The sequence below is a fragment of the Oncorhynchus tshawytscha genome, linkage group LG20 (genome assembly GCF_018296145.1).
Source record: "Oncorhynchus tshawytscha isolate Ot180627B linkage group LG20, Otsh_v2.0, whole genome shotgun sequence".
NCBI classification, from domain to species: domain Eukaryota; kingdom Metazoa; phylum Chordata; class Actinopteri; order Salmoniformes; family Salmonidae; genus Oncorhynchus; species Oncorhynchus tshawytscha.
In genome coordinates, this window is record NC_056448.1 from 25920092 (window position 1) to 25933380 (window position 13289).

Consider the following 13289-nt stretch of genomic DNA (forward strand, 5'->3'; position numbering starts at 1 on the left):
AATTCGAAATATAATTATATAAAGTTTGCACTCAATCGCAATATGTGCCAAATGCACTTCAACCTATGGAATGATATATTCTCCAATTCATTCCACATATCACATCCATGTCAGCCTGCTCCCACTAAATAGATAATGCAGCCACCACAGGAAAAATGCCGAAATGAAACACACACGTGTATCTTTTCGGTAGTGGCTACATCTTGTCAATGTTGAAAGACCCCCGAAAAAGTATTTTGAGTCTCCAGAAGAAAAGAAAAGTACACAAAACAGTTATGTTTTGTCTGCAAGTGTCAATTATCGATTCCAATAGCATAGCAATGAACCATTACGGGGTTGTTTCCTCCTGATTCTCACTTGATCGCTCGCTGTCTGTACAACGCAACCAATTCAGTAGACTCCGATCCAATGATTTACTGGTCCCTAACTATCAGCGCATGTGACCAAAATGAGCCTATCGGTACTCGACAGTTCAGGATCGCTCTGCGGATGGAGCTGGATGGATGTGAGTGACTGGCTGGATGTGTGACAGAGAGTTTCTAATAATGATTTACTCAGGACGCACCAAGAGCCTATATTTAATTTGTGTTTAATAATGTATTCGATTAAACATTAAGCCTACATGAAACATGTATAATACGTTAGGATTTGTTGGTAGGCTAAACGCGCTAAACATATAAAATCATACTGTCATGTAGTTTACTGGGTTTGACACCAGTGGGCATCCTTGATGTATGACGTCACTACTTGAAGTGAAAATCGTTGTATCTAAGTGGCCTGAAAAGAGTGCCCCTTGTAGGCTATTGTGGCACTACTGATTATAGAAAAGGTCCACATTGTGTGCAACTGTCAACGCAGGAGAGCTCTACTTTTTCATGACCGGATGATGCGGAGTATGGAGCTGCGATCAGAGCATTGCATCTTCTTCATTCCACAAGTTAACACAGCATTTGCCTGCCAAACATTTCAGAAAATTGCACAAAGGGAAGGTGAGACTGTACAACAATTTAGCACTCGCCTTAGGCAGGGTGCAAGAGAGAGATTTTTCCGGTGATACTGAGAATCAGATCAGGAATGCTATTCTTAGCTAATGTAGCCTATGCACAAAGTTACTGGAGGAAGGCGCAAAGCTAACGCTAGCCCGCATGTTGGAACTATTTTCTCAGTCTGAGAGAATCGAGGACCCGATGACCGTTAAGCTGCAATATGTAAATTGTTTTATTATTTGTTTATGTTCAAAAGCACTAATAAGTCACCATAGGTCATCTAATGTGATTCAAACGTTACAATATCGCACCTCCAGTCTGCCTGAACCTCTATTCGATGGGAATGGGAACTGGAGGGAAAACGATAGATATGAGCCAGATAGCTGCCAAAAGCTTGAACGTATGTATCATTAAACTCATAAGAAAATCCATACATAAATTGTTAGGATTGTAAGAAAAGCCATGCGTGAAACATGAAAAGTAACCGTTAAAATAGATACGTAAACGACTATGAATCAAAATATAATCGTTTAATTCTTACTTATGTCTCGCTTTACTCGGATATAGATCTTTTTTTATATGTACAAACTTTTGTCAGGAATGTGGCATCTGCAAAGGACATGAAACCAATTTAGCTAGTCGAAGTTAGTTAGTCAATCAAGCAACTTCTAGGCCAGATGATAGTTGCTTTGCATCTTCTGGTTTAATGATCAAAATAAAAGTCAAGAGCTTGTTTTAGAACGGCATTCGATAAAGACGTTATACCAGTAGATGACGTGGTATAGGCTTGGGCCTTCAGCAAATTACTATTGTGAGAATGATTCAATAAAGACAGAGAAGAGCCTTGTCTAGAATAACGGCCTGAGCTGCAAAATAGAAAGTAAATCTGATTTAGGCTAGGCCTATTCCACTATCTTAATATGCCATGCTGTTGTGTGTTATTTAATGGCAACACCCATCCGTAGCACGCGCTCCAGCAGGTGTATCTCACTGATCATCCCTAAAGCCAACACCTCATTTGGCCACCTTTCGTTCCAGTTCTCTGCTGCCTGTGACTGGAACGAATTGCAAAAATTGCTGAAGTTGGAGACTTTTATCTCCCTCACCAACTTCAAACATCTGCTATCTGAGCAGCTAACCGATCGCTGCAGCTGTACATAGTCTATCGGTAAATAGCCCACCCATTTTTACCTACTGTTATATAAATAATCTAATATCGAGCATTACTAGCAGGCCAACGCTCTGGTTAAACCGGATGTCCTCAGATAACTCTGGGCCCAGTGTCCTCAGTCAAGTTTAGAGCCTACGTGCAATAACATGATTATCCGAAGGACACACAGCTGCCATCACGCAAATATACTCCCCAGTAAACTACAAAGAACATCCTGCAACACTAACGAGCTTAGAGTGCCAAACTATCTCACTGACATTGACCCTTGCATGCACTCCTGCAAAGACAGGAAACACCTGAGCCTAAAGCAGACATTACCAATATCCACGCTTCCTTGACACACATACATTTCATGAGCACTGTACACTCACACTCTACCCCCCCTACTGGTCGGGTGCCAAGAGCAAAGGACTTTGCTGTGCACCAATGGGGCTCCTGCTCTGGCTAGAGCAGGCCCGCCTCCAACTCTTCAGGACCAGTCAGAAGACCAACACGACGAGACTCCACCTACATTATTCTGTGTATACATTCTGCTGTAAACTCTGGCTGGGCAGCCTAATTATTCTGACTCCTCACAGAGTCATATTGCTTAGGTCCGTGCACGGTGCAGAACAAAGATATCTCTGATCTTAAAATAAACTGCCTTTTTGCTACACCTGATTCCACTCTGTCCAGCGTCGTTGTTTTGCTCTCCCTGTCCTGTATGTAAACACCAACACTACCTCATCTCCATACTGTTTTTATTTATTTACTTTTCTGCTCTTTTGCACACCAATATCTCTACCTGTACATGACCATCTGATCATTTATCACTCGTGTTAATCTGCAAAATTGCAATTATTCGCCTACCTCCTCATGCCTTTTGCACACAATGTATATAGACTCCCCTTTTTTTCTACTGTGTTATTGACTTGTTAATTGTTTACTCCATGTGTAATTCTGTGTTGTCTGTTCACACTGCTATGCTTTATCTTGGCCAGGTCGCAGTTGCAAATGAGAACTTGTTCTCAACTAGCCTACCTGGTTAAATAAAGGTGAAATTAAATAAATAAATAAATATATAATTGCATAATTTATTTTTATAGTCGGTGGGGCTGTGGTGATCATGTAACCTAATGAATCACACTTTTTCAGTATTTAGGAGCATGGACTGTAGGTCTTATTAGGCATTTTGACTGCTGTATTAGCGAATTCCACTCTGTATGTAGGCTTGTTATAGCCATTTGCATTGCACAACCCCATCACGCAGAGGCTATATTCATATCAATAAATGAGACACAACAAAATATTGATTAAGTCTGGGCTATAACCTATCATGAGTGAAATAGCCAAGGTGTCCCAAATGGTCTAGACTATCTATAGACTATAATTGTTTATTTTTTATTAACCCATCCACCACCCCCACTCTACGGAGGACAACTATATTTTTATTTTTTTTACAGCTTTTCTGACACATATACAGTGGGGCAAAAGTATTTAGTCAGCCACCAATTGTGCACGTTCTCCCACTTAAAAAGATGAGAGAGGCCTGTAATTTTCATCATAGGTACACTTCAACCTTGACAGACAAAATGAGGAAAACAAATCCAGAAAATCACATTGTAGGATTTTTAATGAATTTATTTGCATATTATGGTGGAAAAAATAAGTATTTGGTCAATAACAAAAGTTTATCTCAATACTTTGTTACATACCCTTTGTTGGCAATGACAGAGGTCAAACATTTTCTGTAAGTCTTCACACACTGTTGCTGGTATTTTAGCCCATTCCTCCATGCAGATCTCCTCTAGAGCAGTGATGTTTTGGGGCTGTTGCTGGGCAACACAGACTTTCAACTCCCTCCAAAGATTTTCTATGGGGTTGAGATCTGGAGACTGGCTAAGCCACTCCAGGACTGAATGGAGATGAGCCTCCCCCACCAGCTCACTGCTGAAGATATTCCCTAGGAAGTCGTCCTGTGTTTCCCAACTAGGGACTGTGGGTGGGATGGCAGTGGCCTGGCGGGTCTTTCTGTGCAACCATGGTCGGTCTGTCCCCCTGAGCCAAACACCCTGTTTGAGCTGCTTGGATGCCCCCTGGTTTAGGAGCTTATCTCCCTCTGTGCCGGCTTGGCATCACTGTCACTTACTATCCTCAAGGACCACTGGAATTCAGGTTTTCATAGCCTATACATCAGACTGGTGGGAGAAGCTATAGGAGGACGTAATGGAATAAATGGAAAGGTATCAAACATGGAAACCACAGGTTTGACACCGTTCCAGTAATTACATTCCAATGACTCATTCCAATGAGCCCATCCTCCTATAGCTCCTCCCACCAGCCTCTACTATACATTTATTGAATGTGATTGACCTCATCTATGTAAGAGAGCAATTGATGGTATGGTATAAGCTCAATGTTGCAATCAATCCAACAGAACAGCCTCTTAGGTTGATAGAAAGAAACTTTGAGAAATGCCTGTGCGTAATAGTGCCTAATAACTCATGGCCTGTGTTTGATTTGTAGATATCTAGAGGAGTTGAGTAAGGTTTTAATCCCTCTGGTGGCTGCAATTATGTATTGCAACAGAATGAAAATGCAAATTAATAAGTAACCTTTTCAGTGATATTAGAGACCAATTATCCCTCACACAAACGCTACTGGGAAGAAAGCCTCTATATCAAAGTTGTCAAAAGTGTTAATCTTCCTCAGGTCATTGCGCTAGCCTAGCCTGAGAATACCATTACTGGGTCATTCGACTTGTTCTATCAATTCGTTTCATTTTGAGATGTTTAACTTGGTGGCAAATACTTTATTTAATCTAATTTTAACATTTTGTCATAAAGAGCTCATGTTTAACTTGATAAAAAACACGTTTTCCCAGAGAGTAAAAAAATGTACTATTAAAAGTGCCTATTAAGTGGAAAATAAACTAACAGGGTTGACAGCTGTAACAGGGTGGATGATTCATCTTAAATCAGGCAGAAATCCCCTTGTGACAGGGGAAATGGAAGCTTGTAGTGTGCAACAACAGAGTGGCAATTGAATTTGTTAAACATTTCTAGCCTGTCTATCAAGGTTGATGTGTTATGCTCGACTCACTCAGTTTTCCACCACAAAACACTAGAAAATTGCCAAAAAAATAGTAGAACCATCTCAACTGCTTTTACACTATGATTTGAAGTATTAATGTTATTATTATTTAAAAAGGAATAGTTTCACCATATTAAAACGAACAGAATGATCAACATTATTACTATTAAAATTGTTTATGGATCACTAATTACATGAAACAATCTTCAGAAATAACTAGTGCTTTACAATGATGGTTAAAACGTTGAGAAATGTTGTGGTTACTTGGGTTAAAATGTTCCTGGAAGTCACAGAGGGACATGTCAAAATGCTGAATTTTGGCACTTTAGCAAATCTGTATTTATATAACAAATCTGATTTATTGAATTCTCTATGTGGTCTATATTAAAGGGAACTTCATTGAATATCACAGGCTTTTAAATGTTAATATTGGTGCAGAATTTCTATTTAAAATACCAAACTATCGACTTTACCTGTTAGACTTGGACCATGGCGTGCTATTGAGGGCTTCGTGTGTACGAATGATGTTATGATTACCACGACTCCCTCCTGAAGCTGCTCTCTCGTCAAGGTGCAGGATGGCATCATACTGTTGAGGAACGTCCATCTGCTGCTCTCTCCATGACGGGTCAATGTCGATGCTGTCCGTTTCTTCAGCATTCTCGCTTATCACTGCCTGTCGTTGACGAAGGCTTTCAGGAGACTGGGCCCATGAGCTGTATTCCGTGCCCAAAGTCAGCATCCTCCACGAGCCGAATGTGGCAGAGCGCATTGCTTGTGGGGTTAACAAAATAAAATCAATCATAACATCACCTTATGGTTTTTACAAGTATAAAAGTATTCCATCTATGATTGTAGGCTACAGTAGGCATATTGGCTAGTTTACATATTGCCTGGGACTCTAAATGAACTGGGATTTTTTAAACTTTATTTGTTTTTATGAGATATGGCCTACAGATACTTGTTGCATCATATCTGGTCTTGTAGCTGTTTTTTTCTTGGCCTGTCCTATTACTAATTTGAGTCAATCCCATGCAAACTTGCCTCAAACCAGCAAAATAAAAGGCAACTCTAATCCACTATGCCTGCTTGTGCATTTTACTCAATTGAATTCAATGTTAGCCTAATATTGGTTAAAGGCCCAGTGCAGTTAAAATGAGTTTTTTGTGTTTTGTATTATATAGTTGAACAGCTGATGAAATTAACGCTGTAAAAGTGTGTTATATCCTGATAGTTGCTGGTTGAAAATACAATCTACACAGGACCTTCTAATCAGCAGGATTTTTGCATGTCATGGGGCAGGTTTTGGCATGCCTCATGACATCATCAGGTGGTAAATTAGTTAATGAACCAATAACAAAGAGTTACAAACATCTCTGCCAATAATGGCAATTTTTCCATTTTCCCCTATCCACTCAGACCACTCCCAGACAGTCCAAGCTAAATTCTTCTGGAATAGTTTTTTGATAAAATGCTGTTGTTTTATTTTTGACAATTTTAATAGAAAACTATTACAATAAGGTACTTAAACTGCTGCATTGGGCCTTTAATAGTGGTTAAATGAGAATGCACACAATGTACTGGCCAAATGTGAGGTGTCAATACATGCTGTAGTGTCCAAATAAATATTTCAAGTAAAAACCAAGTTTTTTATTTAATAATAAATAATAGAAGGAACCACAAACAGGGTTGAAAAAAGTGACTCATTGTCTGACACAAAAGCAAGTGGAGTATCACTGTTGCGATGTTGAGGAGTGAATGAGGAAGGCAGCCAGAAAAGGAAGAAGCACCATAAACCAAGGCCCATCATGGATGCACCTTCGAGGGAAGCTTTGCAATTTAAGAATCCTCACCTACCATAAACCACAGTGGATCGCCTTTCCGCCCATTTGGAGTAGTTTGGGGCCCTCCTCTCCATGACTGCTCCCTTACTAACCGCTGTGTCTGTAATCCAAGGTAAAAAATGAAATGGCTAGAAAAGCAAGCCAACTAACATTTCACTTCTACTGTGTATATGCCTGCTTACAGGGACTTCTCTAAGTGGCACAAGGACTGGGGGCACAAAAGGTTTTGCCCCCATGGAATGCGGAAAGGCTGTTTCCTGTTCTGCTAGTTAAGAGCTTTGTTATCAGCCCAAATGTCTTCAGTTCTGAAGGAGAAAATTCTCCTCTGATTCAATGATCAACGCTTCTTTCTCTCTCTTTCTCTGTAATCAGGAAGGGAGCAATCATCGTCTAGTTTATGAGACCTAAAAGGACTGCTGATTCACAATCAAAGTCACTTCCTGATGTGTTCTCGTTGCTTGGTTTCTTCTGGGGACATTTTGAGTTCAAGCATCAGAGGCCTTTCTAAGCCATCAACCAATGCCTATCTCTGAATGCAAAGATATCAGAGAGATAAACAACTGAGTTCAATGGGATCAACCGTCCAGCCTGGTCTCATAGACTAGACATAGCATAGTAAATGTAAATCTGGAACACCAAAGGAATATGATATGTAACATTTGGTATGGTTACATAATACAGATGGTTACTTCAGGCAAAAACGAAAGGATTGGGTGGATGGGTGGGCATATAACGTGAACACCTATCAACCCAAAGGTTGCGAGTTTAAATTTCATCATGGACAACTTTAGCATTTTAGCTAATTAGAAACTTTTTAACTACTTACTACTTTTGAGCTACTTTGCAACTACTTAGCATGTTACTAACCCTTTCCCTAACCTTAACCCTTTAACCTAATTCCTAAACTTAACCTAAACCCCTAACCCCTAGCCTAGCTAACATTAGCTAGCTAGCTAACGTTAGCAACCTAGCCACCTCGTTAGAATTCGTAACATATAAGTTTGCAAATTCGTGACATATACGAATTGTAATTAGTAACATATCATACGAAATGGGTGATTGATATCCACAAATCAATACATACTATACGAACCATATCATACTAAATTAAGTGTCTCGGATTCACCTGCAGAATAATATGAAAATGAGACCAGGTTGCAGCATCAGGTCCTGGCCTATATGCCATCCTAGGCCAGACAAAAAATATTGCAACCTCCTATCCCGTAAAGTAGAATAGTAGCCTAGGCTATACAGTGAATTCTTCTTGTCTCAACATTTCTAATTATACTCAAGACTTGCTGGCTTCCCAACTAGGCATAGGCCTATGCTCTTGTAATTTGAAACAATCCGCAGCAGGAGTAATTAGATAATTTTGACAAATGTATTTCAAACGCACCATCTAGTCTATTGTATCTGATATTCAGAGCTTGAATAGCCAAAATGATTCATCTTAAATCATTGTCAGGTATCAGGGCTATAAAGCCAATGCAACTACAAACCACATGTATAGGCATTCCCAATAAGTGCATTGCAGGCCGACACTGAAGAAGGGGAGGGGAGGGGTGGGTGGCGAAGATATAGGCGCATCTCTCCAGAATGCGCTCAGCTGTCTCCCACCAATTCTTGCTGCATTAATTGTATCATTGTGTGTATTGCTTGCCCTTTGATTGTTTAATTTTTATCAATTCCCCATTACATATGTTACCAGTAGCCTAGTAAATGTACCGTTAATCACCTCATTTGGTTAACAAAAGTTAATGCATGTATTAACCACATTTACCATTCTCCAGTCGTGTGAAGTACTTAAGTCGTTTTGAGGTATCTGTACTTCACTGTACTATTTATATTTTTAACAACCTTTACTCCACTACATTACTAAAATGACAAATGAACTATGTACGTTTTAATCCATTCAATTACCTTCACACCCAAAACTACTCGTAATGGTTAGCAGGACAGGAAAATGGTCCAATTCACACATTTATCAAGAAAACATCCCTGGTCATCCCTACTGCCTCTGATCTGGCGTTACTCAAACGAATTGCTTCGTTTGTAAATTATGTCGTTGGCTATCCGTAAATAAATAAAAACAAGAAAATTGTGCTGTCTGGTTTGCTTAATATATGAAGTGTGGAATTATTTATACTTGTACTTTTGATTATTCACCCTCCTGTTGTGTTCGTTTCATGTTAATGATTTCTGTGTTCCCTGTCCAAAATGACCGCCTCATTATAGCTGATTATAAATCCACAATACATATATTATCACCTAATATTGTTAGATCTTTTTATCATCTTAAGTTATTGTGAACATTACAAGTTTTGAACTTCTATTTGCTATTTATGGCCTGTAGGCCTCATTGACCTGAGCTCATACAACTCGTTTTTGAGAAGATAAATAATAATGTATGGATTATTTTTACTATAACAAATACTCAGATGAAACATATTGTGCTATATTTATCACAGACTACTTTGTGTCAAAGTTTAACAAGGACTCTCTCCTCAACAGTGTCATGATCAAGATATGATCAAGAGCCTCACATACATTTCTAACCTTTCAATGTCTTTCTTGCCCTACTACAGCCTTGTGCATGGCCATTTTGCATCTTCAACGCGGTCTGTCTGACATGTATTATCTATCTATACCACAGAGGAATGATCTTTAATGGTAAACTCACCGCAGATGTTGAGATGAGCGTGGTGAAAGGACTACTCTCAGAGTATCTTGAGCATGTGCACAGGTGCGCTTCACGCTGCTACGAAATGGAAGCTACAGGACCAAAACAAAGAAGTTTTCCTTCCTATCGTTTGGTCATTGTGCTGCCACATAATTAATTGTGAGCAAGGCCTCAAAAAAGCTTTATATGCCAAAGCTGCGAGAAAAGTTCTATATGTTATTGAAACAATGTTGCGATTGTTTGTGAGAATGCAAACAGGTGTGGTTCCCGTGGGGGAAAGATTCTGTTGAGGAAAGGTTCCCGTGGGGGTTGCCATGGAATCCAGGAAGGGGAGTGAGGTGTGTGCTCAAACACATGCATGTGGGGGTCTGGGAGAGGAAGTGTGTCCATCTGATGAATGGGCTTGTGCCTGAATTCAATTTTATACACTAAGTGTAGTCTCACCCATTCATGTCTAATGAAACGTCATTTTTGACCGGGGTACACCACAGGTGTACAAAAGTTCAACAAAACACCCAAAATGTAATGAAAATCATCTAAATGTATTTCTGTTCAGATGCCCTGTGCGGACAAAGTCATGGAACCTTATGACAATCAGATGCAGTGAACTACATTTTTCAGAGAGAAAACTTGTAAATCGTTCCAAATCTACTGGAACACAGCAGGAGGGTTAAGTATATTTTAGCAATTACATTTACTTTTGATACGTACGTATATTTAAAACCAAATACTTTTAGACTTTACTTAAGTAGTATTTTACTGGGTGACTTTCACTTTTACTTGAGTCAATTTCTATTAGGGTATCTTTACTTTTACTAAAGTATGACAATTGGGTACTTTTTCCACCACTGCCGTTCTCATTCTCGGAGAGGAAACATTGCAAAGTTCACAACCTACTACACTTGTGAGGAACACGTTTTGCTTTATTTTATACCATCGTATAAGCCCTACGAGTTTTGTACATTTTTTAATGATCTTATGTTAGGAGAACTCCATGTGAGCATATGTCTGGTCTGGTTTATTTCTCTGTCCTGTTAATGCTGACGTAGTGCGCACACCTGAGCACGATAATGTAGGCTACCTGGCTTGCTGCGCACAAATGTTGGAAAGTGCACATTTGTGGATGTCTGATTTCTCACAACCACGAATAATCTGAAATGTTCAGTCATGTTTTCTTCACCTCATACAGTATGTCAACATAAAAACATAAATTGCGAATGTTAGGCTAATAGGCCTAGTTCCTCGAAGTATTTAAAAAAACAAAAAAAAACATTTCCAACACTCCCCCTCGATAATAACCAAGCCTCCGTGTGAAAGAGCAAAATGTTATGCTCTGATGATCCCACATATCCAGTAGAAACTTCAAAAATGCCTGAACACTTTTCCCTATGAGGGCCCGGAATAGGCTAGTTGATACAATGTTGCAAGCTGGCTAGCAACGAGCTTCAGGATAGGCCAGGTTGATTGATTTGATACTATGTTGCACTTCACTAGCCATAGCTCAAGTCGAGGCAGATAAAGAGAGGCAGACAGGCTGAGTAGATAGATGTATGTGATTGAAAGAACCTGAATTTTCATCAGGATATTTTCTACAGTTTTTATTTTTGAAGTTTATGTATTTTCACTTAGTTGACAATGGCCTAATTGTCAAATTGTGCCTATAGGCTATCTCTGAGTTCCATGTGCTCATTTCTTTAGCCGCCAATGGCTCACCTTGTAGGCCTATTAATGTGTCAATAATGGCAGAGGCTGGTAGGACTACTCTCGCATTAGCTGAATGTTAACTTTGAGATTTTTACCATTTTAATTCAGATTTTTATTATTAACCACGTGACAATGATGTTGAGAAACGGAAACGTTATTATTGAAATTAAACTGTTCCACGATAATGCGAATACGAAAATCATAATTGAAGCAGATTGGTAGAAATTGTAGGACACATTATTTTAGCTTTCCCAAACATGAATCTCACGCGTTGTGCCGCCTATGACTCCTATAAGCCTACCTACCAAAGTTTATCAGGAGTTGCGTTATCTTGGATAATGCAGTTCTTATTTTCTGCTTTGCCATGATCAGGTCAGAAATGGAGGAATAGGCCTACACACTTTAAATCGCAAATTATCATACAAATTTAGCCCACTGAGTGAAACTCCCAGACAGCAGTTGTGAGTAGCCTAAATTCAGTGCATAGGCTATTGTCCATTTTACTTTGGTATCGTGTGTTTGTTAACATGTTAATTCATATTCACATCGAAGCCATTTGTTTTATTTGACAGAGTGCCCTTTAGGCTATTTCATCCGAGCCACGCATGCTGTAAAAAGTGTCTGTGACAATGTCATAAATTAAATTCGGTCGCCATGTAGACTACAGAAAAGGCCACAGATGCCACAATGCCTTCAGAAAGTACTCATACCCCTTCACTTATTCCACATTTTGTGTTATAGCCTGTATTCAAAATGGACACACAATACCTATAATGACAAAGTGAAAACATGTTTTTAGACATTTTTGCAAATTTATTGAAAATGAAATACAGAAATATCTTATTTACAAAAAATTATTCCATGCCTGAGTCAATACTTGAATCCCCGTTGGCAGCGATTACAGCTGTGAGTCTTTCTGGGTAAATCTCTAAGAGCATTACACACCTATTTTTTTCTTCTTCAAGCTCTGTCAAATTGGTTGTTGTCATTGCTCGACAGCAACTGTAACTAGGCCACTTTGGAACATTCAATGTCTTCTTGGTAAGCCCCTACAGTGTATATTTGTGTTTCAGGTTATTGTCCTGGCCCTGCTGAAAGGTGAATGTGTCTCCCAGTGTTTGTGGGTAAGCAGACTGAACCAGATTTTCCTTAAGGATTTTGCCTGTGCTTAGCTATATTCTGTTTCTTTTTATAGTAAAAAAAAAAAAACACCTTAGTCCTTGCAGATGACAAGCATACCCATAACATGTTGCAGCCACCACCATGTTTGAAAATATGAAGTGGTACTCAGTGATGTGTTGTGTTGGATTTGCCCCAAACACAACACTTTGTATTCAGGACATGAAGTTAATTTCTTTGGCATTTTCTTTGCAGTTTTAGGATGCATGTTTTGGAATATTTTTATTCTGTACAAGCTTCCTTCTTTTCACTCTGAAATTATGTTAGCATTGTGGCGTAACTACAATGTTGTTTATCCATCCTCAGTTTTGTCCTGTCACAGCCATTAAACTCTAACAATTTAATGTCAACTGAGTTAGGAAGTACACCTGTATTTTTCTCATGACTGGGTGTATTGATACACCATCCAAGGTGTAATTTATAACTTCACCATGCTCAAAGGATAGGAAGGACGCCTGTATCTTTGTAGAGACTGGGTGTATTAATACACAGTATGAAGTGTAATGAATAACTTCACCATGCTCAAAGGGATATTCAATGTCTGCCTTTTTCTATTTTTACCCATCTATGCTGGGGTTAAAGAAAAAAAAATCCCATGACTGAAACTTATAAAATTGTTCTCAGACCGATTGTCTAGGGCTAAATTAACCTCC

At 39.2% G+C, this 13289-nt stretch overlaps 1 protein-coding gene across 6 annotated transcripts in view; it reads right to left on the minus strand.

Annotated features, from left to right (window-relative positions):
• The window catches only part of LOC112220330 (voltage-dependent N-type calcium channel subunit alpha-1B-like), a 227845-nt gene extending 217959 nt beyond the window's left edge, over window positions 1-9886 (minus strand). For 3 of the 6 annotated variants that reach the window (XM_042302406.1, XM_042302403.1, XM_042302405.1), the window contains exons 1-2: window positions 7087-7282; window positions 5703-6003 (exon numbers count right to left, since the gene is read on the minus strand). In XM_042302406.1, the coding sequence (XP_042158340.1) occupies window positions 5703-6003; window positions 7087-7147 (362 nt within the window). In that variant the 5' untranslated portion in view covers window positions 7148-7282. Of the gene's footprint in view, window positions 1-357; window positions 456-5702; window positions 6004-7086; window positions 7283-9753 lie in introns of those variants that run through there. The other 3 variants (XM_042302402.1, XM_042302404.1, XM_042302407.1) reach the window with 3 other exon arrangements.
• Between the last annotated feature and the right edge of the window lie 3403 nt (window positions 9887-13289).